We start from the raw sequence: 27,940 nt of genomic DNA on the forward strand, positions 1-27,940 counted from the left end.
ACCCTCTGGTACTGAGATGAGGAGAAATGCCCTCACTCAACAGCTGGTGACCATTCGGAATCCTCCAGAGATTTATTGTGTTGTCTTGGAGGCTGAGGAACGACCTTATAGAGGTTTATAAAATCATGACGGGTATGGATAGGGTGAGTAGCCATAGTCTTTTCCCCAGCATGGAGGTATTCAACCTAGAAGGCATAGGTTTATGGTGAGAGAGGAAAGATTTAAAGGGACCTGAGGGGCAACGTTTCCATGTAGAGGGTGGTGTATGCATGGAATGAACTGCCAGAGGAAGTGGTAAAGGCTGGTACAAATATAACTTTTAAAATCATTTGGACAGGTACATGGATAAAGAAAGGTTTCGAGAGAAATGGGCCGAATGCAGAGAAATGGGACTAGGTTGTTTTAGGAAACCTGGTTGGCGTGGATGAGTTAGACTAAAGGGTCTGTTTCCATGCTGCATGACTTAATGACTCTATGCTTGAGATTTGCTTACTATGAGAGTAAAGTGACATTGCCATAGAGTGGGAAGGTAGAGCTGAGATGGAAGATCAGCCGTGATTTTAATAAAGAATGGAGCAGGTCTGAAGGGCAGAATGGCCTGCTGCAGCTCTTATTCCTTTTGTCCCCCTGAGAATATCGAGGAAGTGGTTGTCTTACCCTGCCCACGAGCACCGGGTCTGGGCCTGTGTACTCCTCTATGACAAAGAACTGGTTCCACACCCAGCCCCTCTTGGATCTGTGAAGCACTTGGCCTTTGACACCGAGTCCATGGCGAGATCGAGTTGACACCTGGGAGCTTGTGGAATTTCTCACGAGGGCTGAGTGACTCCAATGGACCATGCTGAAGCATGCCAGGAAACAAGGCAAATAAAAGTCTCGTCTCATCTTGCTTCAGATTGGTTTTGTTTTTGGTCTGTTGAGTTGAGCTCAGTTGTCAACCGGGACTTGGGAAGCTCCAGTAGCCACTGAATAGCCCTAATCCCAGAGTAATCAGGAGATCTGCTGTCAATGCCTCTTCATTGGGATACCTTACTTAGTAGATCATTGCCAGGCTGCTGGGTGGGCTGTCCCAACTTTATTACCTACAAAAAGAAAAAGAGATCAGATTAACAAATCTTCCCTGAAGGGGCAGCAGTTTAATCTTCCATTCTATAATGAACTGAAATGTAACACAGAACATGTTCTCCTTCTGAGTTGAGACCACTAATCCAAACACAAACAGAGCCACAACATCAGGGTATAACAGCACAGACTGCGTGGTGAGAATAATAGCAGGATCTTTCCAATGACAAGGCTCGGACAAGAATCTCTGTGCTCTGCAAACGTGCAGTTAAATGCTGAAATCGGGTAGCTCCAGCTGAGATCCCATGTCCTGCTAGCTGCTTCACTAACAATGGCATGGTGGCTCAGTTGTTAGCACTGCTACCTCACAGCATTAGAAACCTGGGTTTGATTCCATCCTCAAACAACTGTCTGTGTGGCGTGTGCATGTTCTTCCTGTAGGGAGAAGGTAGGGCCGATCAGGGATATCGTAGGGAGCTTGTGGGTGGAGTCTGAGCAAACAGGGGAAGACCTAAATGAGTTTTTTGCTTCAGTTTTCGCTAAGGAAAGGGACCTTGTTGAGAATGAGAACTTTGAGGAGCAGGAAAACAGGATTCAACAGATCACGATTGAGGAAGTTGATGTGCTGGAAATTTTGGCAAACATTAAGATTGATAAGTCCCCAGGGCCAGACCAGATTTATCCTAGGTTGCTCCGGGAAGCGAGAAAGGAGGTTGCTAAGCCGCTGGCGAAGATCTTTGCTTCCTCACTCTCCACAGGAGTCATACCGGAAGATTGGAGGGAGGCAAATGTTGTTCCTCTTTTCAAGAAAGGGAATAGGGAAATCCCTGGAAATTATAGACCAGTCAGTCTTACGTCTGTGGTCAGCAAGGTTTTGGAAAGAATTCTGAGGGATAGGATTTATGACTATTTGGAAAAGCATAGCGTGATTAAACGGAGTCAGCATGGCTTTTTGAGGGGCAGGTCATGCCTTACAAATCTTATAGAGTCCTTTGAGGAAGCCACGAGACAGGTTGATGACGGTCGAGCAGTGGATGTGGTGTACATGGACTTCAGCAAGGCATTTGATAAGGTTCCCCATGACAGGCTCATTCATAAAGTCAGGAGGTATGGGGTACAGGGTGATTTGGCTGTCTGGATTCAGAATTAGTTGGCTGACAGGAGGCAGAGAGTGGTCGTAGATGGTAAGTATTCTGCTTGGAGGTCAGTGCTGAGTGGTGTCCCGCAGGGATCTGTACTTGGGGCTTTGCTCTTTGTAGTTTTTATAAATGACTTGGATGAGGAGGTTGAGGGGTGGGTTAGTATGTTTGCTGATGACACAAAGGTTGGAGGTGCCATTGGTAGCATCGAGGGCTATTGCAGGCTTCAGCGAGACTTTGACCGAATGCAGAGCTGGGCTGAGAAATGGCAGATGGAGTTCAACCTGGATAAATGCAAAGTGATGCATTTTGGAAGGTCGAACTTAAATGCTGAATATAGGATTAAAGGCAGGATTCCCGGCAGTGTGGAGGAACAGCGGGATCTTGGTGTTCAAGTGCATAGCTTCCTCAAAGTTGCCACCCAGATGGATAAGGTTGTTCAGAAAGCATATGGTGTTTTGGCTTTCATTAACAGGGGGATCGAGTTTAAGAGCCGCGAGGTTATGCTGCAGCTCTACAAAACCCTGGTGAGACCACACTTGGAATATTGTGTCCAGCTCTGGTCACCCTATTATAGGAAAGATGTGGAGGCTTTGGAGAGGGTGCAAAGGAGGTTTACCAGGATGCTGCCTGGACTGGAGGGCTTGTCTTATGAGGAGAGGTTGACTGAGCTCAGACTTTTCTCTCTGGAGAGAAGGAGGAAGAGCGGTGACCTGATCGAGGTGTACAAGGCAATGGGAGGCATGGACAGAGTCGATAGCCAGAGACTTTTCCCCAGGGCAGGATTGACTGCCACGAGGGGTCATAGTTTTAAGGTGTTAGGAGAAAGGTATAGAGGAGGTGTCAGATGGAGGTTCTTCACCCAGAGAGTTGTGAATGCACGGAATACTTTGGAAGCGGAGTCATTAGTGACATTTAAGCGACTGCTGGACATGCACATGGACAGCAGTGGATTGAGGGGAATGTAGGTTAGGTTATTTTACTTTTGGGTTAGGATTATTCCACAGCACAACAAGGTGGGCCGAAGGACCTGTACTGTGCTGTACTTTTCTATGTTCTATGTTCTATGATTGTGTGAGTGCTCTGGTTTCCTACCAAAGTCTAGGAGTGGGATGGCCATGGTAATTATGGGGATTGGGTTTGAGTGGGATTCCCTATTCAAAGGTTGATACAGGCTTGATGGGCCAAATGACCTCTTTCCACACTGCAGGGACTTTATTTTCTTGTAATGTCTGGTCAAGAGGCTTGACTTTGAACCACAAAGGACAAAGTTATGATACAAACACAGATTATCCTGGAGAAGTGAACATTTGGAGTTCAGTACGATTCTGCTTCAGAACTCAGGGACGTTCTGATGAAGGGGCACTAGGGTCAAAGCATTAACTCTGTTTCTCTCTCCACAGATGCGACTAGACTTGCTGAGTTTCTCCAGCAATTTCTGTTTTTGTTTCACATTTCAAGTACTGAAGTATTTTACGTTTGTACCAAGTTACAATATAGTATCAATTTGGATTTCACCAGCTTCAAAATCTCCCCTTCCCCCACCGCATCCCAAAACCAGCCCAGTTCGTCCCCTCCCCCCACTGCATCCCAAAACCAGCCCAGCCTGTCTCTGCCTTCCTAACCTGTTCTTCCTCTCACCTATCCCTTCCTCCCACCTCAAGCCACACCTCCATTTCCTACCTACTAACCTCATCTCACCTCCTTGACCTGTCCGTCTTCCCTGGACTGACCTATCCCCTCCCTGCTTCCCAATCTATACTCTCCTCTCCACCTATCTTCTTTTCTCTCCATCTTCGGTCCGCCTCCCCCTCTCCCCCTACTTATTCCAGAACCCTCTCCCCATCCCCCTCTCTGATAAAGGGTCTAGGCCCGAAATGTCAGCTTTTGTGCTCCTGAGATGCTGCTTGGCCTGCTGTGTTCATCCAGCTCCACATTTTGTTATCTACAATATGGAGCCATTTGATATGTACTAATCATATCAGAAAGAAGTATTTAAGATAACAAAGTGTGGAGCTGGATGAACACAGCAGGCCAAGCAGCATCTCAGGAGCACAAAAGCTGACGTTTCGGGCCTAGACCCTTCATCATCTCTGCTGTGTTCATCCAGCTTCACACTTTGTTATCTTGGATTCTCCAGCATCTGCAGTTCCCATTATCTCAGAAAGAAGTATTTAATCTAGTTATTACATAATAAGACCAAACAAACTCACCAACACTAAAAACCTACTATTTATTAACATGGGTTCTCATTCCTTCAGATTTTAATTCTTGTTGGTGATTTAAAGAAATTTTTGGTTAAATGTATTTTTAAAATTTTTGCTTTCCATCTTGTTGACTCTCTCTCTCTCTCGATCTTGTTTCCCTATTCCAGTGTTTTAGCTTTTTGTACATGACTTCAAAGAAGTAGCTGTTCTCACTTACAATTCCTAGTTGAGATGCAGCAGTCCTCAGTAAGAATATTTCAAAGTGACAGATTAAGGAGAGATGGTTATTTGCTCTGTTGATACATGCTGCACGTCCCTTTTAGGGGTTGTACACTGATTTGACTCTAAATCTTGTGAAGTTGCAAGAGGAAAGTCCACACTTCATGAGCAAATATAACTGCCATACAAAGGTAGTACTTCTCATCTGTTGTTGATTACAAAAACTAGCCTCTTGATAGTCAGCTGAGTCTTGAACAGTTCACACATACACACAAACAGGGAGTCACACACTCGCACACTCACACGCATGAACACAAATACACACAGACACACACACACATACAGACACATGAACACAAACACGCACAGACACATACACACACACACACACTCACTCTCTCTCACACCCACAGACACATGAACATATACACACACACATGAACACACACACACACACACACACACACACACACACACACACACACACACGCACACACACACACACACACACACACACACACACACACACACGCACACACACGTGCAGGAATGTGTGCGAATATAGAATCACAAGAATATGCCCACATCTACACAGTCACCTCTACATGCACTCATAGGAACACTCAGGCAGACGTACAGAAGAAACATCCAGGACAGATGGATTGGCTATCTTGCTATTAATTCATCTGTAAAGTCCTTGGGACATGATTAATTTCACAACATCAAGCCATCAAAGGAAATGTTTTCCCTTCACACCAGTGGAATTGATAGAGACAATGAGATAAATGTGGTGGTGAAGGCACTGAAATTAAAGAATGTCCATTTCTCCTTCTCCAGTGCCTGTCTAGGAAAACTAAAAAAAAACAAGCAAGCTTTTTTCCATTGACGAAATTAAAATGAGTACAGTCATTGCCTCCAGTTTTCTGAGAGTTGTGCAGAGGAGAAAACTGCTGTATTAAATGGTGCCACAAGATCTTTTGCAGCTGCCTTAGAGAACAGTTGTGGGCCTTGGTTTATCATCTAATCCAAAAAACAGCACTCTGTCATTACCACACCAAAGTCTGAACTGTTATGATTAAATTCCATCAGCCTGCTTCCCAGCCCCTTAAAAATTCTCACGGGTGACTGTATTCCACCAATTCTGACCTCTAATGCAAACCTGATTTTAAAATCATTTCACCACTAGTACCTTTGCCTTCACTTCTCCAGTTCCTGAATTTGGGAATTCCCTCCTTAACACTTTTTTTTGTCTTTAAAGTATCCAAGGCTTGTCTTCTGAATAGAGATTGAGAAGTTTGGGCTTATACTCTCTGGAGTTTAAAAGAATGAGAGGAGATCTAACTGAGGACTACGAGCTGCTAAAGGAATTGACATTGCAGACATAGAGAGTTTGTTACTTCATGTTGGGCACTCTGGATTGGGAGGTTATAGTTTTAGGATAAGGGGGAGCAGATTTAAAGCAGATGAGGAGAAATTATTTCTCTCAAAGGGTCGTGAAACTGTGGAGTTCACTGCTTCAGAGTGTGGCAGATGCTTGGGCTTTGGGTAAATTTAAGAGGGAGATAGATTTTTGATCAGTAACGGGTTTAAGGGTTATGCAGAGTGGCCAGGAAAATGGAGTTGAGGCTGTGATGAGGTCAGCCACAGAGGGCTGAACGGCCTGCTCGTGTTTCTTGTTCTTATTACATACTCCTCAAAAGTAAACTCTTTACTTCGGTTTCAGCAGCCTTTTCCAAAAACTCCTCCTGTGTTGCCTGCTGATTGAAAGCAGTTGCGTAGTGACATGGGGGTTTTTATTATTTGAGAGCTGTCATTTAAATATGTGCTGTTGTGACTGTATAATTCCCCCTTTTGCTCCACATTGACAACGAGGAGATTCAAAAAGAGGTAATCTATACTTGTCAGGGCTACTTCACAAGGCCATTCCTTTAGTTTGACTGCTTACTGATTTTTGCATTACTCTGTAAAACAAACAGCTATGAATACTCTAGAGGACAATTGGAGAAAATCTCTTCAGCTAGAGGTGTGGGGGCTACAGACGACTCACAAACAACCATCATTTTATGGATTACAAAACCAGGGCAGGTAAATGGAATCAAGAGACAGGTCATCCTTAATCGTATTCAGTGGTAAACTAGACAAGAGATGCTGCATAAAATTAATGATTTTGGCTTTATTAAGTAAGCGAGGGATTACATTTTGTTCAATTATGGTTGATTGTAAAACAGCCCCAAAAAGGAAGAAGATAATATGGACTGAATCAAGAGTAAGGTCATGATTTTGTGGATGTTTTTACAGCTCAGACTAACATATGCAAGAATGCTTTAAGATTAAAAAAGCTACTCAAAGACACAGCTATGTTTTAAAATGTTTAAGGTTTGTAACATGAAGGTGTGCAGCAAGCCTATGGGGATATATGTATACAGGTGTAAATGCTGGAATTAGGCTATATTTTGTCATTTTGTACTCCTTTGGAGGTTTTGAGATGAATCAATTGGGACAATCTGGATGATAGTTAATTGTTCCCTAGCTTTCTGGATTAGAATGCATATTTTTCAGGTGAGAGGATATAGATTTAATAAAGGACATATGGAGCAAATTTTTTTACACAGAGAATAGCTTGTGTGTGTGGAATGAACTTCCAGAGGAAGTGATGGATGTGGGTACAGTTACAACATTTAAAAGACACATGGATAAGACACGAATAAGAAATGTTAGGAGGGATATGAACTGGGCCAGGCAGGTGGGACTAGTTTAGTTGGGGATTATGGTCGGCATGGATTGGTTGGGCTGAAGGGTCTGTTTCCATGCTGTATGACTCAAAGACTCCAGTTGGAGACAGTCTGTGGAATTGGTAAGCCAAAAGACATAAGCTGTTACCAAAGGGATGATATAACGTGAGTGGCATTGAACAGGGGGCAGTGAAAACTAGTAAGTTCACCAACAATTTGAAAGAAACTAATCAAGACTGGGCACATATTATTTTGCCAATTTAAGGTTGACAAAAGTCAAAATGCCTCTGGTGGGTTTTGGCCAGTAAAAGTGATTCAGTCAACAGAACAAGGGAGCTGTGGCCTGTCAAACAGACTCACTGATATTCTGAAGTGGATCAAACACTACTCTTCTGAAATGTTACTTCTTTTGTACTTGTTACCATAAACTAAATAAATTCTGTAAATGTGGAGTCACAGGTCAACAGGGTCGTAAACAGACATTTTGTGTGTGTGCCTTTGTTGGTCAGTTCATTGAGTATAGGAGTTGGGAGGTCATGTTGTGGCTGTACAGGACATTGGTTAGGCCACTATTGGAATACTGCGAGCCGTTCTGGTCTCACTGTTATAGGAAGGATGTTGAGAAACTTGAAAGGATCAGAAAAGATTAATAAGGATGTTGCCGAGGTTGGACTTTTTGAGCGACAGGGAGAGACTGTACAACCTGGGGCTACTTTCCCTGGAGTATCAGAGACTAAGGGATGACCTTACAGAGATTTACAAAATCAAAAAGGGCATAGATAGGGTGAATAGCGAAGGTCTTTTTCCCAGGGTAGGGGAGTCCAAAACTAGAGGGCACAGGTTTAAGGTGAATGGGGAAAGATTTAAAAGGGACCTAAGGGGCAACATTTTCACACATGGTGAGGCTGGTACAATTACTATAATTAAAAGGCATCTGGATGGGTATATGAAGGTGTCAGAGGGATATGGGCCATATGCTGGTGAATGGGGCTAGATTAATTTAGGATATGCGTCGGCAAGGACAGGTTGGACCGAAGGGTCTGTTTCCATGCTGTATGACTCTTTGACTCTAAATACTGGTGCTGGGAATGAGTTTTGTCACAAATCAGAATGAGTAAACTTTTAGATTGGCCCGTTCAAAACCTCAGGCTACGACTAACTCAGGCTACGACTGACTCAGGTTTTATAATTAAAAGGAAAGTGCATATTAAAATCTTGCAGTCTGATCCCACCCCCAACCCCACAACCCCCACCCACAACCTACTCCTGTGCTCATGTAATTATCGAATAATACAACAGCAGTGGAAGCCATTCGGACCATCTTCTCCACCCTAGATTTATGAAAGAGCTATCCAATGCATTTTATTTCCCTTTGCTCGTTCCTTGTAACTTTGCTTGAAACCATTTTCACCACCATTTTGGGCAACACATTCCAGATCACAATGACTTATATAGTGATGTATATCACCAATGCACAAGGCAGTGTCCTGTGGCTGTCCTCATTGTCACTTTCTCCTACCTCCTCTAGGAGGAAGGTAAACCTCCTCTGATTGCTCAATGTTTTATCAGATTTAGTTTTAGCATACTTTCTGAAGACATTGCACTCAATAACGCTCACGGCAGAATCAGCCCCTGTTCTTTACAGCCTCATGATCAGAAATACCCACCAGGTTTCTGTTGAGCTGCCTCTGAATTTCAAATTGTTGTGTACAGAAAAGAAGAGCACCGCAGGCTAAATGTTCTATTAGTGTTCCCCATTATTCCAATTCCAGCTCCAAAATTATTGAGATTTAGATAAACACAACACGTTTTCTTGTGCACCTGTTCTTTATTGTATTTGTGAGTTTATATAAGTGCTTGAAGGATATTGGTGCTCACGAGCGAGCACTCTCCATTTGAAGCTCATACTGCTCCCATCAAATACTCCCAGGACAGGGACATCGCAGGGCTAGACATAGAAATCTCCATCTGCATTGTCTCCCATCAAACACCCCAGGACAGGGACAGTACAGGGTTAGATATACTTGAAAACTTGAAAATAAAAGCTCAGTGAAAGACGAAGAGCTGAATTCACTTTGTGGTATTTTACCATGTCCTGTATTACTGTCAAATTCCTGTTCAACTATTGTGCTACAAGTGTAGACAGGAATTGTAAATGCATTATAAGGGTATGGGTTGCAAATAGGTCGTGGGTTGGAGTGTGTCCCTCATTCTAGTTGGATGTTGCCTTAATGATACTTATTAATTTAGATTCTCAAATCACACTCAGTCCTGGAACCATAGCTTTCTCATGAATTATGTACCTCGCACACAGGGCTGGCACTATACCCTTTCTATGTTTAGACATTGCAAGCATTAAGACCAAATATTAAATGAAATGCAATTGATTCTTTCTAATTGTTTGAAAAAAGTTGCCCACTTAATTGAAGTTTGAGCATTAATTGCCTTGTGCAATGAAACCACAGTTTATACAACCTTTATCTGAGTCTTAACACATTAAAATATCTCGCTGTATTCACTGTGCCTTTTGCAGACACCTTCCCTAAGGGACTGAATTTTATATATATATGCAAATACTTCTGTCTCCAGCACTAATATGTAATATACTATTCAGAAGGTATTAATAAAAAGCAAGTAAAAATTCAATTTTCTCCCAGAACCAATGGATGCGTAGTTTCTGGATAAATGTTCAGACAATCTCCTAGGAGTAAGGCTGGAAAAGTTTGAAGCTTTTGGCTCGATGCTTCATATTTTTCTATTTCTTTGAAAAGAAGACAAGAGACAGATTTTCAGGAACAAAATCAGAAGTTGCTGGAAAAGCTCAGCAGGCCTGGCTGCATCAGCAAAGAGAAATCAAGAGTTAATGTTTCAGGCCTGATGATCTTTTCTCAGAATGATTTTCAGGGTGTGGGTTCAGCCAGGGAAAGGCTGAGGAAGGTGTGAAAGTCAAACAAGCAAGGCTTGGTCAAGAGAAGAAGGAAGCTCTTGCAAACAAACGTGGAGAATGCTGGAGCAACTCTGGCAGTTCCTGCGAAGAGACAAACAGAGTTAATGCTTCGAGCCTGGTTTGACTTCTTCAGACTTCAGTTTTGCTCTGAAGCGTTATACTGGATTCAAAAGATTAACTCTGCTTCTCTCTCCACATATGCTACCAGACCTGCTGAGTTTCTCCTGCAGTTCTAGCTTCTATTTCAGATTTGTAGCATCTGCGGTGTTTTGCTTCTGTTCAGGGAAACTCTAGAAGTTATTTTCAGAATGGAATATAATAGAGACTCTCTCAGTGTCTGAATATGATTCAGCACACCATTAACATCCCAGTGGTAGCCTGTGATACTGTGTCAGGGAGGGTCAGTAATGGGTTTCAAGCTGGAGCACAGCCAGGACAGACAAAGCCTACGTAAAGCAAAGAACAAGAATGCATTTATGGAGCACCTTCCACAGTTTTTGCAAAGAATTTTACAGTCAGTGGAGTACTTTTCAAAGTAAACCAGCTTGTGTGCAATTTGGTATTCATTGGTTATTCTGTTTTACTAATGTTGCTGGAAAATGGAGCATTGGTCTTCATTGAAACAGTAGTCACACAATGCTTTATATCCACTGGGGAGGAAAGATAGGGGGGCTATTTTTTAATGCTGCAAACCTGGTGGGTTCTCCTGCCCGTCCCTACCCACACTTATGGCCACCTGCCCTTAACACATTTTTATTTTCCATAAGACATTGGAACAGAAGTAGACCATTCAGCCCATCGAGTTCAATTGGAACATGATCTGATAAGCCTCAACTTCACCTTTCCATATAATACTGGTTCCCTTACTGATTAAAAATCTGTCTAGCTCAATTTGGCTCTACTTGATGACTCAGCCTTGACAATTCTTTGTGGTAAAGAATTCCACAGATTCACTGAGAGAAGAAATCCCTCCTCATCCTTGTTTTAAGTGTATGACCCCTTACTCTGAGATCCCAAACACAGGGAAGGAGAGAAGAAGTCAGGATAAGAAACTCACCAGTCCTGAGGAAGGGTCACCGGGCCCGAAACATTTAACTCTGTTTTCTCCTTCACAGATGCTGCCAGACCTGCTGAGCTTTTCCAGCAACTTTGTTTTTCTTCCTGATTTACAGCATCCACACCTACCACATTCAGAAGGGGATTGACAAGCTGTTGAGCTTGTATGAAGAGCACTGAACATTTAGATTTTGTTGTCTGCTCTATTTCTCGGTAGGCCCATGAGAAACACATTACGAATGATTGACCGCAAGCAGCAGGAGACAGCGCAAGGTGAATGCTTGTGGCTTACAGGTCTTCAATTCAGGCTTTGGTTAATTGGCTGGCAAACCGATCAAGGGCAGGAACCTTTAAAATGGTGGTCATGACTAACCTCCAGTTCATGGCCTAGCCCCTCTCCCACCTGGTACCCTAGCCTACACTGGGCTGAGATATTACAAGCCCCCTCCCCTTCCCAATGCAAATAGGCTGCCTTCCCACCAAAAGACTACTTTCTGAGGTTTGATTTGTTGAGCTGTGACGATGGAGGCAGGGCTGAGCAAAACACACACTTCCCAACCTTCCTCCTTCACCAGCAGGAACCCATAAAACCCAGCCTAGTATGGTGCTCACCGTAAGGAACGTGCCTCTTGTAAAATGTAGTTCTTCCAAAACGATCCATTATTAAAGGGTGGCACGGTGGCTCAGTGGTTAGCACTGCAGCCTCACAGCGCCAGGGACCCAGGTTCAATTCCAGCCTCGGGCAACTGTCTGTGAGGAGTTTGCACATTCTCCCTGTGTCTGCGTGGGTTTCCTCCGGGTACTCCGGTTTCCTCCCACAGTCCAAAGATGTGCAGGCTAGGTGGATCGGCCAGGCTAAATTACCCATAGTGTTCAGGGGTGTGTGGGTTATATGGGGATGGGCCTGGTTGGGATGCATCAAGGGGCGGTGTGGACTTGTTGGGCCGAAGGGCCTGTTTCCATACTGTAGGGAATCTAATCTAATCTAAAGTGTTGCCTAATCTGGTAACATTATGTAATATTAGATGGAGAATGAGGAGTCTAGTTTGAGATCCTGATAGCGTTGGATGTGCCATCTCAGTTTCCTGATAGTTTTGGTAATTGAGCCTAAGTGTTCAATTTGTACCTGTTGTTATCATACACTGTGTTGGTACGATGAATGCCTCTTCTTGTTAAGACTCACTCGTCATTCACCCTTGCCAATATTAATCCATCACACCCAAACAGTGGTCATAGAAGTAGGTTGGCTCGGCTGGTAGCATACTTGTCCAACAAGTCAGGAGGTCGTGTGTTCAAATTTTGTACCAGTGAGGGGAAGAGCAAACATGGTAGTCTAGGGATCAGAGACTCAAGATATGGAGTGAGCCATTTAGGACTGAGGTGAGGAAATGTTTCTTCAGTCAGAGGTTGACCAACCTGTGAAATTTTATCAAGAGGCCACAAAGGGAAGATCACTGAGTGTATTCAGGAAAGAGATTGATCAGTTAAGAGGATTATAGCACCTGACTGTCTGCCCTTTCTCATGGTTATGTCCAAGTTTGGCTATCTATCAAAAGAAATTGTGTGGTGTCTAATGCCACAATAGAGACCAGTGGGGTCCCCTGGGGCTAATGAAAAACAATGCTTTGATTTCATAAGTTAGATTGGTTTTTCTACGTGTCTGTTAACCATTCAATTGTGCTTTAGTTACAATGCCCCACCAGGGGCTGCGTCACCATTCGAGGTTTTAAGAGAGTAGAAAGGAAAATTGAAGGCTCTTGTAATGTAGAGGTAGTGTCCCTGCCTCTGAGTCAGAGAGCCCAGGTTCAAGTCCCGCTCCAGAGATATGTCAGAACATATATGACCAGGTCAATTAGGAAAATATCCAGAAAGGCAGCGCTCTACCCCACACAATTGCTGGCAGTTTTTGTTTCTGCATAACAGAACTGTGGTGCCCTCCCTCTGTATTGTAGGGGATCGTGCCAACAGCTAACAGTACTTTGCCTTCTAGACCAAGGAGTCATACAGTCATAGAGATTTACAGCTTGGAAACAGACCCTTCAGCCCAACTTATCCATGCTGCCCAGTTTTCACAATTAAACCAGTTCCATTTGCCTGTGTTTGGTCCATATCGCTCCATACCTATCCCAACCATGTACCTGTCTAAATGTTTCATAAATGACAAAATTGTATTCGACTCCACTACGATTTCTGACAGCCCATTCCTGACACACATCACTGTCTGTGTGAGAAAAAAAAACTGCCTCTCTGCACCCCTTTGAATCTCTCCCCTTGCACCTTAAAAGGAGAGAGATCTCTCCTTCTGTTGCTTCTTGGAACTCGGACCTGGGTTTGTGGAAGCTACCATTTAGATTCTGTTATTAATTGGAATCATGGCCACAGGATCAACAGAATGGCGTGTACCCCCCAACTCAACATCTGCTCTCCCACATGATAAACAGATGCCTGGGCCAGAGCAAGATGGATGCACCTGGAACAATATTCCGAGGAACGTATCTTCAGTTGGGAGGGAAACGATAAAAGGACAACAGCACAAAAAAGAAAATAATTCAGGACCAAGCTCAACAAACAAAGAAACTCATTCTTAACAGTCCGTGAATTTTCTGAGCAGGAATATAGAGGCAGAACAGGGGCAGCAGAGCAGTGGGCACTGGAGAGAGCTGGAAAAATAAAACATTGAAGAGGGTCAAGACAAGAATGAAAGGCCATTGTTATTTTAGGAATGGAATAAAATGAAATGGGGCTTAAATGTAAACACAGCCTGCAGTTAATCAGACTTCCTGAAAGTAGAATATAGACAAATATGTGTTTGATTTCTAAACAGACTAAACAGTTTCATGAGATGGTGTGGGATTGGAATTTTTCTTGCGATAAATCATTCTCAATAGGAAATTCCTATCAAACCTTAAATTAAGCTGCCTTTCTAATGGCAGCATGATTGATTGGAATATGGTTTAATCTTGAACCTCAGAGTTGGTGAAATTTTTCATTTCACCTCCTCTCTAAAATCCTCGTGTGTTGAATCTCGGACATAACAGAAAATGTAATTTCATCGTTGTTTTGGGTGCACAAAGTTTGACTAGTTCTTGCTTGGGATAGCACCATGCCTCGGAGTGTCAGCAGTGACTCAGCTAATAGCTGAGTCTGAACATTCCGTGTTCAATGCCCATCCCACTCAGGGTAGGACTGAATATGGAAGTCAAGGGGTTATGGGCTCAGGATACAGAATAGGCGATTTTGGATTGAGTTCAGGAAACATTGTCTCACTCAGGAGGTGGGTAAGCTGAGGAATTCACTACCACAGGAGATTGTGGAGGCCATTACTGAGTATATTCGAGACAGAGATTGTTAAGTTTTTAGTTTACTAAAGGCACCAAGGGGACTGGAGAGATAGTGGGAATATGGCTTTCAGGTAAAAAAATCAGCCTTGTACATATTAAATGACAGAGCAGGCTTTCTCCTATCACTAGTTTCTTTGTTCTTGTCAGACTAACTCCAGGGTTGTGCTGAGTGAATTCTGCAGGAAAAGTGTAAAGAGAAACAATATTTGGTGAACAATTACAGGGGTTCTGGGTATCCTACTGTATAAGCTACAAAAGATTAGTATGGGAATATAGCAAGTCTGTGGGAAAGCCAAAAGAAGACTGTTTTCTTTGGAGCAGAGAAGGTTATAAGATTATAAGGAGAATGAACAGGATGAATAGAAAGCAGATGTCCCCCTTAGTCAAAGGGTCAATAAGAGAGGGGCCTAATTTCAAAGTGAAAAGCATGACCCTTAGTGGGGATTTAAGGAAAAACATTTTTCATCCAGAGTGTGGTGGGGGTTAGGAAGCACTGCCTGGATGAATAGTTGAGGCAGGAAACTTCACATCCTTTACAAAGTACTTGGATGAGCACTTGAAGTGTCCTAACATTCAAGGCTATGGGCCTAGAGCAGGAACATGGGACTGGAGTAGGTACTAGGGTAATTTGGTGGTTCAAGCTTAATAGGCTTCTTCTATACTGTATGCTTCGATGATTCTAATGTCATTGTAAGGCGAGTAAAAATTCGGAGATTAAGCTTCACTTGTACAGAACATTGGTGAGACTGTATCTGGAGTATTACTGGCAATATTGATCGCCTTATTTGAGAAAGGATTTAAATTGGAAGCAATTCAGAGAAGGCTTAGCAGACTAATACATAGAATGAGTATCTTAAGGTTGAACATATCCCCATTAAGAAGTTTAGAAGGGCAACGGTTGACTCGATTGAAACATTGGGCTCTTGACCAGGTGGATGTGGAAAGGATGTTTCCTCTTGTGGGAGAATCTGGAGCTAGGGGTCACCGTTTAAGAGCAAGGGGTTGCCCATTTAAGACAGAGATGAGGTGAAATCCTTAGTCTTGAAGAGTCTTTGGAACTCTTCATCAAAAGGGGGTGAAATATTTGACATTTTTATCAGCAAGAGATTGATAGATTCTTGGTAAAAAAAAGGGGGTAAAAATTAATGGTTGAAGGCAGGAAAATGCAGTTGAGCTTACAATCAGAGCATCCATGATCATATGCGAAATAACTCCACAGAGGCCCATATCCTGTCTCCAAGTCCCCCTTTAGTTACACGCAGAAAGTCCATGACACTGATCCCACTCCCTCAGTTTTTCTGAAGAAGAGTCTACACCCGAAACATCAACCTTCCTGCTTCTCTGATGCTGCTTGGCCTGCTGTGTTCATCTAGTTCTACACCTTGTTATCCCACTCCCTCAAGGCCAGCTCTCAAAGTGGAACAGAAGGTCTGAGATTCCTGTTTACACCTGTCAGCCAGGGCTCCCTGATTAGACAAAATTAATAGCCCCAATCAGGGAACTCATACTCAATGCAGCCCACCTGGCTAACCTTGTTGCAATCACTGGAATGGCAGAGTAGGCTCCAGGAGGTGAATGGCCTACTCCAGTTCCTAGTTCATGTGGTCATATGTCCCACTCGAAGTACTTCTCTCTCCTGGGGTCTCGAGGTCTCATGGTAGCTCTTGTCTTGTACATCATTAGTACATTTGCCATGGCGAATAAAAGGTAATGTGAGCTGACAAGCAAGCCTCCTGCAATGTTTATCAGCTCCACTCCCAGACCCAACCATACAAGAGCAGATAATCAAGTCCATCTCTGCTGGATGAATGCAAAATATCCCTCACGCTTTTTCAAATAAGAGCGGGAGAGTTATCCTCATTTGTACCTCAAATGACATTACAGAATAGAGTATCTAGTGATGATCCCACTGTCTTCCTGTGCACAAATTGACATTGGTATTTCCTGCACTGCAACAATGACTCCACAGTAGAAGTACGTCATTAGCCAGAAAGTGTTTTGGAACATCTTGAGCTTATTAAAGACGCTGTACAAAAGCCTTTCCTCCTCGTTCCCTTGATAATTCTAGAGTCTGCCCTACAATATGACAGGATTGATGGAAGCAACAGTAATAGCTTCATCAACGTAGCAATGTTCTCTAATATATCAACATCTTGTCCCAGTGTTATGTTTCCATCTGCAATGATTACAATGCTGCCTGTAATTGAAAAGTCTGGATATGTAGCTTTCTGTCCCTTTCTAATTCATAAGTATCTATCAATCTCAGTCTTGAAAGCACAGATTGTCCCCTGGTATCAACACACCTTTTGTCAGGGAGAATTCCACATTTATCTTTAGCTCCAGGAGGAAAATCCTTGCTGATTTTGTTTCTAAATACGCCTGCTTTAATTCTGACATAATATTCCCTCTTTTCAGATTCACCAATCAATAGACATAATTCTTCCTTTTTTACAACATCAAATCTTGTTGACATTTTAAACATCTCAATCATCATTGTTATTGTTTAATCTTCAACTATAAGGAAACACAAGCCAAGCTTGTGTAACTTGCAGTCGTGGCTTAACCCATTAAGACCTGGTACTGTATTATGAGGCCTGGGGAGGACATGACCTGTTAATCCAGAAACCCAGATAACGTTTTACAGACCTGGATTTGAATCTCACCACAACAAGTGGTGGAATTTGAATCAAATTACATAAAAAATTTGGAATTAAAGTCGAATGTTGATTACATTGTCAATTGTCAGGAAGAACCCATTTAGTTCATTATTGTCCTATAGGGAAAAAAACTGCCATCCTTAGAACATCTGGGCTACATGTGACTCCAGGCCCACAGCAATGTGGTTGATTCCTATCTGGGCAAGTAGGGATGATCAATAAATGCTGGTCCTAGCCAGCAACACCCATACCCTGTGAATGAATAATATTGTCATTCTGTAGTAATACCATTCAGTGAGTTGTGTCAAGCCATTGGGCTAAGGAGGTTACCACAATTGAAATAACTGCATGAAGCCCGGAATCATGTCACCAAGTCACCCTTTATTTACACATACATACGACATGACACTGATCAACTTAGCACAGAGGCAGCTCCTGGAGTGAGCAGAACCCTTGACACTCCTGTGTCTACCTGTTAGCTAGAGCTCTCTGAGTGGATCAGAGTTCCAATCAGGAAGCACATCTTGTATGAAGCCCATCCAGCTGACCTCACCACTACAGAGTTATCCTCAGTTTGAAACATTAACTCTGTCTCTCTCTCTCTCTCTCTCTCTCTCTCTCTGTCTCTCTCTCTCCATAGGTGCTGCCAGACCTGCTGAGTTCCTCTTGCAAATAATGATCAGTAATGGAAGTCTGGACTGCAATGCTATGCATTGTCAGTTGTGGCTCACTATCGAATCTGAGTCAGAGGGTCACAAACATGGATAAAGGAGCAGCACTGGGTCAGTTAACCCATCAACCTGCTCCACGAATCAACATGATCATGTTTGATCTGATTTTAACCTCAACACTAAATCTTCCATCTCAGTTCCCTGTTCCCACTTCCTCCCTGTACCCATTGATCACTTTACCCCTCAGAACTATACCTAATTCCTAATTTCCTATTTTTTTTTCACCTCCTTTTTAAATAGTGTCATACAGTCATAGAGGTTTATAACGTAAAAATAGGACCTTCAGCCCAACTTGTCCATGCCACCCAGTTTTCACAACTGATCGAGTCCCATTTGCCTACACTTGGTCCATATCTCTCCATGCCTATCCTATCCATGTACCTGTCCAAATGTTTCTTAAATGACAAAATTTGTACTTGCCTCTACCACTACATCTGACAGCCTGTTCTGGCCAGTCACCACCTTCTGTGTGAAAAATTGCCCCTCTGGACCTCTTTGTAACTCTCCCCTCTCATCTTAAACCTACACCTCTAGTCTTAGACTCACCTCCCATGCGAAAAAGATGACGGCTATCAACTTTATCAATGCTTCTCATGATTTTATAGACCCCTAGAAGGGGTTACATTAACTACCCTCCAAACATAGGACCTGTTCCAGAGTCTATAGAATTTTGAAAGATGACCATCAATGCATCTACTATTTCTACAGCATTTCCTTAGGTACTCTGGAGTGTAGATTATCAGATCCTGGGATTTATCAAAATTTAATCCTATCAATTTCTCCAACACTATTTCTGTGCTAATACTGATTTCCTTCAGTTAATCCCTCTCACTAAGCCCCTGTCTTGCCCAATATTTTTGGGGGCATTATTTGTGCTATCATTTGTGAACACAGAACTAAAGTATGTATTTAATTGGTCTGCTATCTCTTTATTTTCCATTTATAATTCCCTTTGTTTCCGACTATAAAATGACCTATGTTTATACTTATTTTCTTTTCATATCTCTCAAGAAGCTTTTACTGTCAGGTTTTCAGTTCCCTGCAAGGATACTATTGCACTTTATTTTTCCCTTCCTTAAAGTCAAAAATCACACGACAACAGATTATAGTCCAAAAGGTTTATCTGAAAATTCAAGCATTTGGAGTGCTGCTCCTTCCTCAGGTGCTAGTAAGAGATGAGGTATCAAGACCCAGAATTTATAAACAAAGATCAAAGGATCATACAACTGATGCAAATGTATTAAATAAATCTAAAGTAGCTGACTGACCAGATTCCAATTGATTAAAATGCAAATCCCAGAATTTCTTTTAAGTCACTGCCCCAAGATAAGGTTTTATCAATGTATTCAAGAAGTGACATCTCAGGTAAGGCGATGCATTTTCGATGTGAAGCCTTGTTTAGAACCTGTCTGTGTATTAGTCTGAAGCCAGACTGCTTTTATTTCCAAAGTTGTCCAGTTAACGAAAGAACACTCCCTTGAATTCTGCAGACTGATCAAGTCTTTCGATCCAATCCTTCAATTTTCCCTTCGTACTCCTATCCCACATATTTCCCACATAAGGCCCTTCCACTGACTCCAGGTTAAAACACCAACAGATTCTAAACAAGGCCTCATACCTAAAATGCATCGCCTTACCTGAGGTGCTGTCTCTTGCATACATTGATAAAATGTTCAGTTATCTCGGGGCAGTGACTTGAAAGAAATTCTGGGATTTGCATTTTAATCAATTGAAACCTGCATCTCCTTTGTAACTGATTAAAGAATTAACAGGAGCAAGTCAGCCAGCCATTTTAGGCTTAGTCAATACATTTGCATCAGTTGTCTGATACTTTGGTCTTTAGTTTATAAATTCTGTGCTTTGATATCACCTCTCTCACTAATACCTGAATAGGATGTGAGACACTGAAAGCTTATGTCTGCAAATAAACCTGTTGGACTATAACCTGGTGTCTGGTGATTTTTGACATTGTCCACCCCAGTCCAACACTGGCACCTCCATATCATGGCTTCCCTTTCTTAAGTCAATTGCTTTCCCTCCATTGTTGAAATCTAAAATGCTCCCAATTCTCAGATCTGCTGCCTTTCCTGGCCGATTTGTATACCCGTCCTTGAATCGAACTGTCCCGAATTTCCCTTGTTAGCCATGGTCAAGTCACCATTCCCATTTTATTTGTTCAAGCCCTAATACAAAAGTTCAAGCAAAGCACTTAGACTGACATTCATTATGAATATACTGAGGGAATGGTGCATTACTAGAGGTGACATGAATCATTCAACCGAGGTGAATGAGCGTTAAAATTCCCATGGTACAACTTCAAATCATTTTAAACAGTATTTAACCTTCAACCAAAATCATTAAAACACACCAGGTGGAATCATAGGCCTAGTGATGGAAGATTAGGTCATCGGCTTGAGAGTTGATTCAACCTATTTGTATGTTTCCAGGTCACTCTCTTCAGTTATATAATCTCTACTTTGTGGAAAGAGGCTATTTGGCCCATCGAGTTTGCATAAACCACCAGAAGAACATCCCAACCAGATCCAACCCCCTATCCTATCACTGTCACCTGGCTAATCCAATGTGCAACTGGACTGTTTCAGGAGCTCAGAGCCCATCTTCTGTTTCACAGAACTGCAGATTACGAAAGCCAATTTTAGTGCACATTGCTGTTGTGTGTACATATTTTCATTTTAAATGATAGAATGGATCTGAGTCTTTTTAGTTCCTGCACGTCCCTGGAAACTGTGGTGCAATTTGGCGTGGCCAATCTACTTAACCTGTGCATGTTTGGACTATGTTCCAATCAGGCACTTTGGCAACCAGCTGTGGGTCTTTCCCTTGGCTTGGGGCATGCCCTGCCAGGAAGCTAAAAGACCTGTTACGGAGCGTTGAGAGCCAGTCATAAGCTAGTGCCTGGCAGTGCCACCAGAGAGGTGCTGACAGCTGTCAGTGGTACCAGCTGAGGCTCCAGATCCTAGGTTCCAGGCAAGTGAAGAGGGGAGAGCATTCCCAGGGTTTGGAGCAGGGGGCTGGCTCTCAGGTTGCATACCCCTTCCCCAATCCGGATCCATCAGTCAGGAATTCAGAGTCTTACGGACTGGGATGCCCTGGGGTTCGAGCGAGCAAATGGGTCAGCAGTGGACTCTACCTGGCTATTTAAGGCTTTCAGTCAGCAATAGGCAGGAAGGCTATCCCAGGACCTTCCCATCATAGGTTTACATTGGGCTGAAGGATGGGCACTCAACTGCAATGCTCCTTCAAAAACGCACAAGCCAGCATTCCGAGGTTGCTTCTGGTTTACAAAGTCCTTACTGTGCACGGACCTCAAGAGATTGCCACACCAAATAAAATTAGAGGCACTACTTACAGGTTGATAGGGTAGTTCTGAACGCATACAGGGGACTCGCCTTTAGGTAAAGGGGAAGGACAACGAGATCTAGGTGTTCTTGTACATCAGTCAATGAAAGCAAGCATGCAGGTACAGCAGGCAGTGAAGAAAGCTAATAGCATGCTGGCCTTCATATCAAGAGGAATTGAGTATAGGAGCAAAGAAGTCCTTCTGCAGCTGTACAGGGCCCTGGTGAGACCATACCTGGAGTATTGTGGGCAGTTTCGGTCTCCCAATTTGAGGAAGGACATTCTTGCTATTGAGGGAGTGCAGCGTAGGTTCACGAGGTCAATTCCCGGAAAGGCGGGACTATCATATGTTGAAAGATTGGAGCGACTGGGCTTGTATACACTTGAGTTTAGAAGGATGAGAGGGGATCCGATTGAGGCATATAAGATTATTAAGGGATTAGACACTCTGGAGGCAGGAAGCAGGTTTCCACTGATGGGTGAGTCCAAAACCAGAGGACACAGTTTAAAAATAAGGAGTAGGCCATTTAGAACAGAGTTGAGGAAAAACTTCTTCACCCAGAGAGTGGTGGATATATGGAATGCTCTGGCTCAGAAGGCAGTGGAGGCCAACTCTCTGGATACTTTCAAGAAAGAGATGGATAGAGCTCTTAAAGATAATGGAATCAAGGGTTATGGGGATAAGGAAGGAACAGGATACTGATTGTGGATGATCAGCCATGATCATAATGAATGGAGGTTCTGGCTCAAAGGGCCAAATGGCCTATTCCAGCATCTATTGTCTATTGTCTATTATCAGTCAAGGTATGGATTATAAGAATGAATGAATAAACAAAGTTAAGAACAGAACAATATGGTGGAGTTTGGTTAGGCTACAGCTGGAGCCATGTGTGTAGTTCCGTTCACTGCACTATGGGAATGATGTGATCGCACTGGAAAGGATACAGAGTAGATTCACCAGAATGGTGCCTAGGATGGAGCATTCGAGCAGTGAAGGTTGCGGGGGACCAGATAGAGGTGAATAAGATTATGAGGGTCCTGGACAATGCGGTTAGGAAGCAGCTGTTCACCTTGTGCAAAGGGTCAATAAACAAGGGGGTATAATTTTAAGTTAAAAGGCAGAAGGTTCAAAGGTGAGGAAATGTTTTCATTCACCCAGACCCTGGTGGGGGTCTGGGATGCACTCCCTGGGAGGAGAGAGAAGTCTGATAACTGCACAACCTTTAAAAAGTACTTGACAGTGTCAAAACATGTAAGGCAATGGATCAAATGCTGGAAAGTGTGGCTTATGTAGATTGAGAGATTTCTTTTGGCAGTGAGGTCTCAAACAGCCTCTTCTGGATAGTCCAATTCTATGGCGCTGTGGGCCATGGGGTACCCATCTGCCGCCCTCTTACTTGCTTCCATCCCCAGCACGCCCTCACCACCAAACCTGTTACAGGTGGGCAGGGGACAACAGTCGGCCTGTTATCCCATCCTTCTCACTGCTGTTTGTGGAGTCTCACTGTTGTTTGTGGAGTCCTGCTATGCACAGTTTTGTTGCAATGTACCCAGCTTCATTCCGAAAGTCCTTCACCAACTGCACAGCACCTTGGGATGTCTTGAGGTCATGAACAGTGCCATATAAAGGCAAGCTTTCTTTTTCCAATATCCATTAATGCAGTTTGGAGTCTAAATGAAATCAATTCCCTATGGTTCAGTAAAGCGTTAATAGCTGAATATCTCAAAGAGGTTTCCCAGGATAGGAGTTCTAGAAATATCTCTGTTATTCCCAGGACAGAGAAGACGATTGCAGGACTTAAATAAGGACAAACTGCAAGTAAAGATTCAGACCCTTTGCACTTAAAATTTATATGCAACAAAGACATGCCGTTCAGCCCAGCTGTTCAATAATCCACTCAAACCTCTTCCAAATCATCCTTCCTCCTTGAAATTCATCACCATCATCCTCTGTTCCCTCCGTCATTATTTAATCAACATGTCATTACACCCCTCTGTCCATGCCAGGTGGCAATTAAACCTGGACTCTCTGGCCCAGAGATAGGAACATTGCCATTGCACCAGCCTTCCTCTTTTTGCATTTGTGTAGCTTCCTCTAAACAGCACCATTGCTTTTAACTTCAATCTCTCAGTTTGGGAGCAAGACCTTTTCTTTTAAAATTCATTCATGGGGTGTGGGCATTGCTGTGTGGGCCTGCATTGATTGCCCATGCCTTGCCTACAGGAGAGTTCAGAGTCAACCACATTTCTGGAGTCACATGTAGACAAGATCAGATAAGGATGACTGTTATCTTCCATAAAGGGCACGAGTGAACCAAAAAGTTCTAACAATCAACAATCAATTCATGGTCAACATTTGACTCCTAATTCCAGATTTTTACTGAATTCAAATTTCATCATGCGCCAGGGCTCAAACCTAGGTCCCCAGAAAGGTCGCTGGATTAACAATCCAGTGATACTACCACCAAGCCAACTCCTGCATCTAAGTGCATGCTGGGGTAAGAATTCTCCTCTGAATTCCTCTGAAACCCATTTCTGATGAAGGGTCTAGGCCCGAAACGTCAGCTTTCCTGCTCTTAAGATGCGGCTTGGCCAGCTATGTTCATCCAGCTCCACACTTTGTTATCTCGGATTCTCCGGCATCTGCAGTCCCTATTATCTCTGATACAATTTTAACCCCAATGCGAAGCCTCTTCTAAGGATGCCTAACCTGAAGAAGTTACCCTCCTCCCTCCGGACAGCCATTTCTGATGAAGCGTCCAGGCCCAAAACATCAGCTTTCCTGCTCCTTAGATGCTGCTTGGCCTGCTGTGTTCATTCAGCTCTATACCTTGTTATCCTGTGAATTCCCAATTGGATTTCTCCATGCCTGTGCTATATTCCTGCCTTCCAGATTTCCAGCTTCTTGCTTTTCAATTTTCTGTTGATTTTATTCAATCTCTCATTGCCGAGTGTCCTGGAATGGACTTATGGCCTCAAAGTATCAGTGTGGAAAGAGTCTTCGTCACACAGTCCAAAGTGAAATGGCCTCATCCCTCAAACTGAGCATCGACTGTCAACTCACAGCGGAATCAGAAATGAATGTGAGGCCTGTCTCATTGCTGTGGTGATGAGATAAAGAAGTTTTTCTGAGCGTGATAAAAACTATAGCAGACATTGTTAGGAAAGAGTTTTGTTTCATCCACACTTGAACAAAACGAATTGAGAATGTAATTACAGATGAGATTTAAAAGGGTGCCAAGAACACACCTAACCTGGGATAGAAGCTAAACAATAATCTGTTTCTCATCCCAACCCTTTCACCATTTTGAAATCAGGATGCATGCACGGTGGCGAGCATGGAAGTTCTATCGCATGTCTGTCTCTGATGCAGAAGATTCTATGCCTTACAGTTTGGAACAAGGCCATTCAGTCAATCAAGTGTACACTGACCCTCTGAACAGCACCCTACCCAGATCCACCCCCTGTAACCTGACATTCCCCATGGCTAACCCACCTAGCCTGCACATCACTGAACACTATGGGCAATTTAGCATGGCTAATCCACATAACCTGCACATCTTTGGACTGTGGGAGGAATCCAGGCACCCACAGAACCCCATGAGGACACAGGGAGAATGTGCAAATTCCACGCAGACAGTCGTACAAGGCTGGAATCTGGTGGTGTGAGGCAGCAGTGTTAACCACTGATCCACAATGCTCGCCTTGGTGATATCTCAGAGATCTGAGGCACAGCAATTTCGGTTGACTCCTCCAGGCTCAGCTGTAAGGGATTCTACACTGTTGGACATTTTTGAGGGATGAGACCCTGAAGTGAAGCCATGTCTGGCCTTTTGAATGGATCAAAAAAATCTCTTTGGATGTATTGCAGAGGAGCTGAGAGGTTTTCCCCAGCAACTTGGTAATAATAATCTCTGTATGAGATCAAGAAGGGAGTTTGATCTGGTTGGCATTACATTGCTGTCTTTGACAGCTTGCGAAATGCAAACTGTCTGTAATATTCCTTACTTATATCAGTGACTGGACTTCATAAAGATTGTCATTTGCTGTAAAATACATTGGGATTTTCTAATTTCATGAAAGATGTTATAGAAACAGAAGCCTTTCTCTTCTAAGGTAAGGAGTTCCAGTGTTTTGACCTTATAATAATAAAAGAATGGCCAAAATCAGGGGGATAAAAATGCTGGATATTTTGATGGTCGTCAGGAAAGGGGGTCTGTTGCATTGTCCAATTCTAAGCCGCACACACAGAGGAGAAAGATGAACAAATCATCTGCCTCTCACTTCCACTTCAAACAGCAAACCAGCCATTGATCACAAATCTCAGCACATCACCATAGCTGGCGATGATGACAAGCAAAATCACTTCATGCAAAATGGAATGTAGGTGAAATGAGTGAACGCAGTAGACCACTCAAGTAGACAGCTTAAAAGAGAGCTAAATGACATTTTTGGAAAAATGGGTTGAAATTATGAAGTGCAAAATTAGCTGTGAATGAGGCTAACATAAATAAATGATTCATGCCTTGGTTAAAATGATGTACCTGGAAATTGCAAGTACTTTATCATTATTAAAATTACATAGTGCACCAGCTAGGGCTGTGAGGGGAACCCTCATGCAGAGAAGTCAGTGGAAGGTAATTGGGGAAAGGTTGGGGTATGGCCATGAGTGCCACACACAATGACCCATGAATCTAATTTGGACTGTAATTGGCACTCCAGCTCTGCATTATTAAAGGAACGATGGTGCTGAGTGTGAGTGAAGGGTACTGATAGCACCATGCTGCTGTCAATGACAAACAAATCCTGCAAAGTGGGCCCCAAACAGCTATGAGGTGCTGCCTCCTCAGCCACCCATTGCTTTAGCATGTATGAAGAATCTAACACTGCTACAGATAACATCCCTGGACGCCAATGTGAGGGAATAAATAAATAAGACGGGCATTTTCATCTGAGATAAAGGGAACTGCAGATGCTGGAGAATCCAAGATAACAAAGTGTGAAGCTGGATGAACACAGCAGGCCAAGCAGCATCTCAGGAGCACAAAAGCTGACGTTTCGGGCCTGGGCCCTTCATCAGAGAGGGGAATGGGGAGAGGGTTCTGGAATAAATAGGGAGAGAGGGGGAGGCGGACCGAAGATGGATAGATGAGAGGATAGGTGGAGAAGAGACAGACAAGTTAAAGGCAGGGATGGAGACAGTAAAGGAGAGTATAGGTGGGGAGGTAGGGAGGGGATAGGTCAGTCCAGGGAGGACGGACAGTTCAAGGGGACGGGATGAAGTTAGTAGGTAAGAAATGGAGGTGCAGCTTGAGGGGGGAGGAGGGGTTAGGTGAGAGGAAGAACAGGTTAGGGAGGCGGTGACGAGTTGGGCTGATTTTGGGATGAGGTGGGGGGTGGGAACAAGGTGGACTGGTTTTGGGATGCAGTGGGGAAAGGGGAGATTTTGAAGTTTGTGAAATCCACGTTGATACCATTGGGCTGCAGGGTTCCCAAGCGGAATATGAGTTGCTGTTCCTGCTACCTTCGGGTGGCATCATTGTGGCACTGCAGGAGGCCCCGGATGGACATGTCATCTAAGGAATGGGAGGGGTGTTGAAATGGTTCGCGACTGGGTGGTGCAGCTGTGTCTGGGCCCTGGGAATGTGCGCCCATCTTTGGCCTGGACACACAAGTGATCCAATCACATAGAAGCCTGCAGCACAAAATGAGGCCATTTGATCCATCATGCACGTGCCAGCTCTTTGAATGATCTGCTAGTCAGGCTGAACTCTCTAATCCTTTCCACACAGCCCCGAAAATCACTTTATCCCTCACATCTTTAACAATTCCCTTTTTTAAAATGATGGCTTTTTGATCGCATCTGTCCTTCCACCATCATTTCAGGGAGCACATCTCAGAATCATCATAACTCACTGCATTAAATAATAATCCCTTCCTTTCCCCTCTGGTCCTTTTGGTAATTACTTCAAATCTGTGCCCTGTAGTAGTTGACCTTTCTGCCAATGTAAACACTTTCTCCTACTTTATGCGATCAAAACCCTTCAGAAATTTGAACACTCCTATTGAAACTTCTCTGTTCGAAAGAGAGCCTTCTCCCCATATAATTGAAAGCCTTCAGTTACCAAACCTCCTGCTATTTCGAGGCCATTATCCAGGATTGGTTTGTAGACCCTGTACACTGTAGTTAAATCCCAGTAAGTGTTTTGGCCAAACTGTCTTTTCCTGAGATCATTGATCTGATGCTGAATCTGAATTTTTGTTGAATGCAGCCCTTTCACGTTTCAGAAACTCTGGAATGTAATATTCACAGCGCCGTCCAAATGAACAGAAACCAGTCACAGGCCAGAAGAATAAAGCAATCTCTGAAAATAGGAGTTAGCATCATGAAGATGTTAACCCAGGGTGGCAGAGTGAATGCACATCATAAATTGGAATAACTACTCTTGTAATTGCCTGTACAGTGAAGAAATCTCTGGTGTGGCACAG

General features: G+C 43.4%; 1 protein-coding gene across 5 annotated transcripts in view; it reads right to left on the reverse strand.

The window, feature by feature from the left end:
• The window catches only part of cdh11 (cadherin 11, type 2, OB-cadherin (osteoblast)), a 236,601-nt gene that overhangs the window by 98,663 nt on the left and 109,998 nt on the right, over positions 1 to 27,940 (reverse strand). For all 5 annotated transcript variants that reach the window (XM_059651777.1, XM_059651780.1, XM_059651779.1 and 2 more), the window contains one exon: positions 658 to 1,082. In XM_059651777.1, the coding sequence (XP_059507760.1) occupies positions 658 to 885 (228 nt within the window). In that variant the 5' untranslated portion in view covers positions 886 to 1,082. The remainder of the gene's footprint in view (positions 1 to 657; positions 1,083 to 27,940) is intronic.

This window comes from Stegostoma tigrinum, chromosome 16, assembly GCF_030684315.1.
Source record: "Stegostoma tigrinum isolate sSteTig4 chromosome 16, sSteTig4.hap1, whole genome shotgun sequence".
Taxonomy (NCBI): Eukaryota; Metazoa; Chordata; class Chondrichthyes; order Orectolobiformes; family Stegostomatidae; genus Stegostoma; species Stegostoma tigrinum.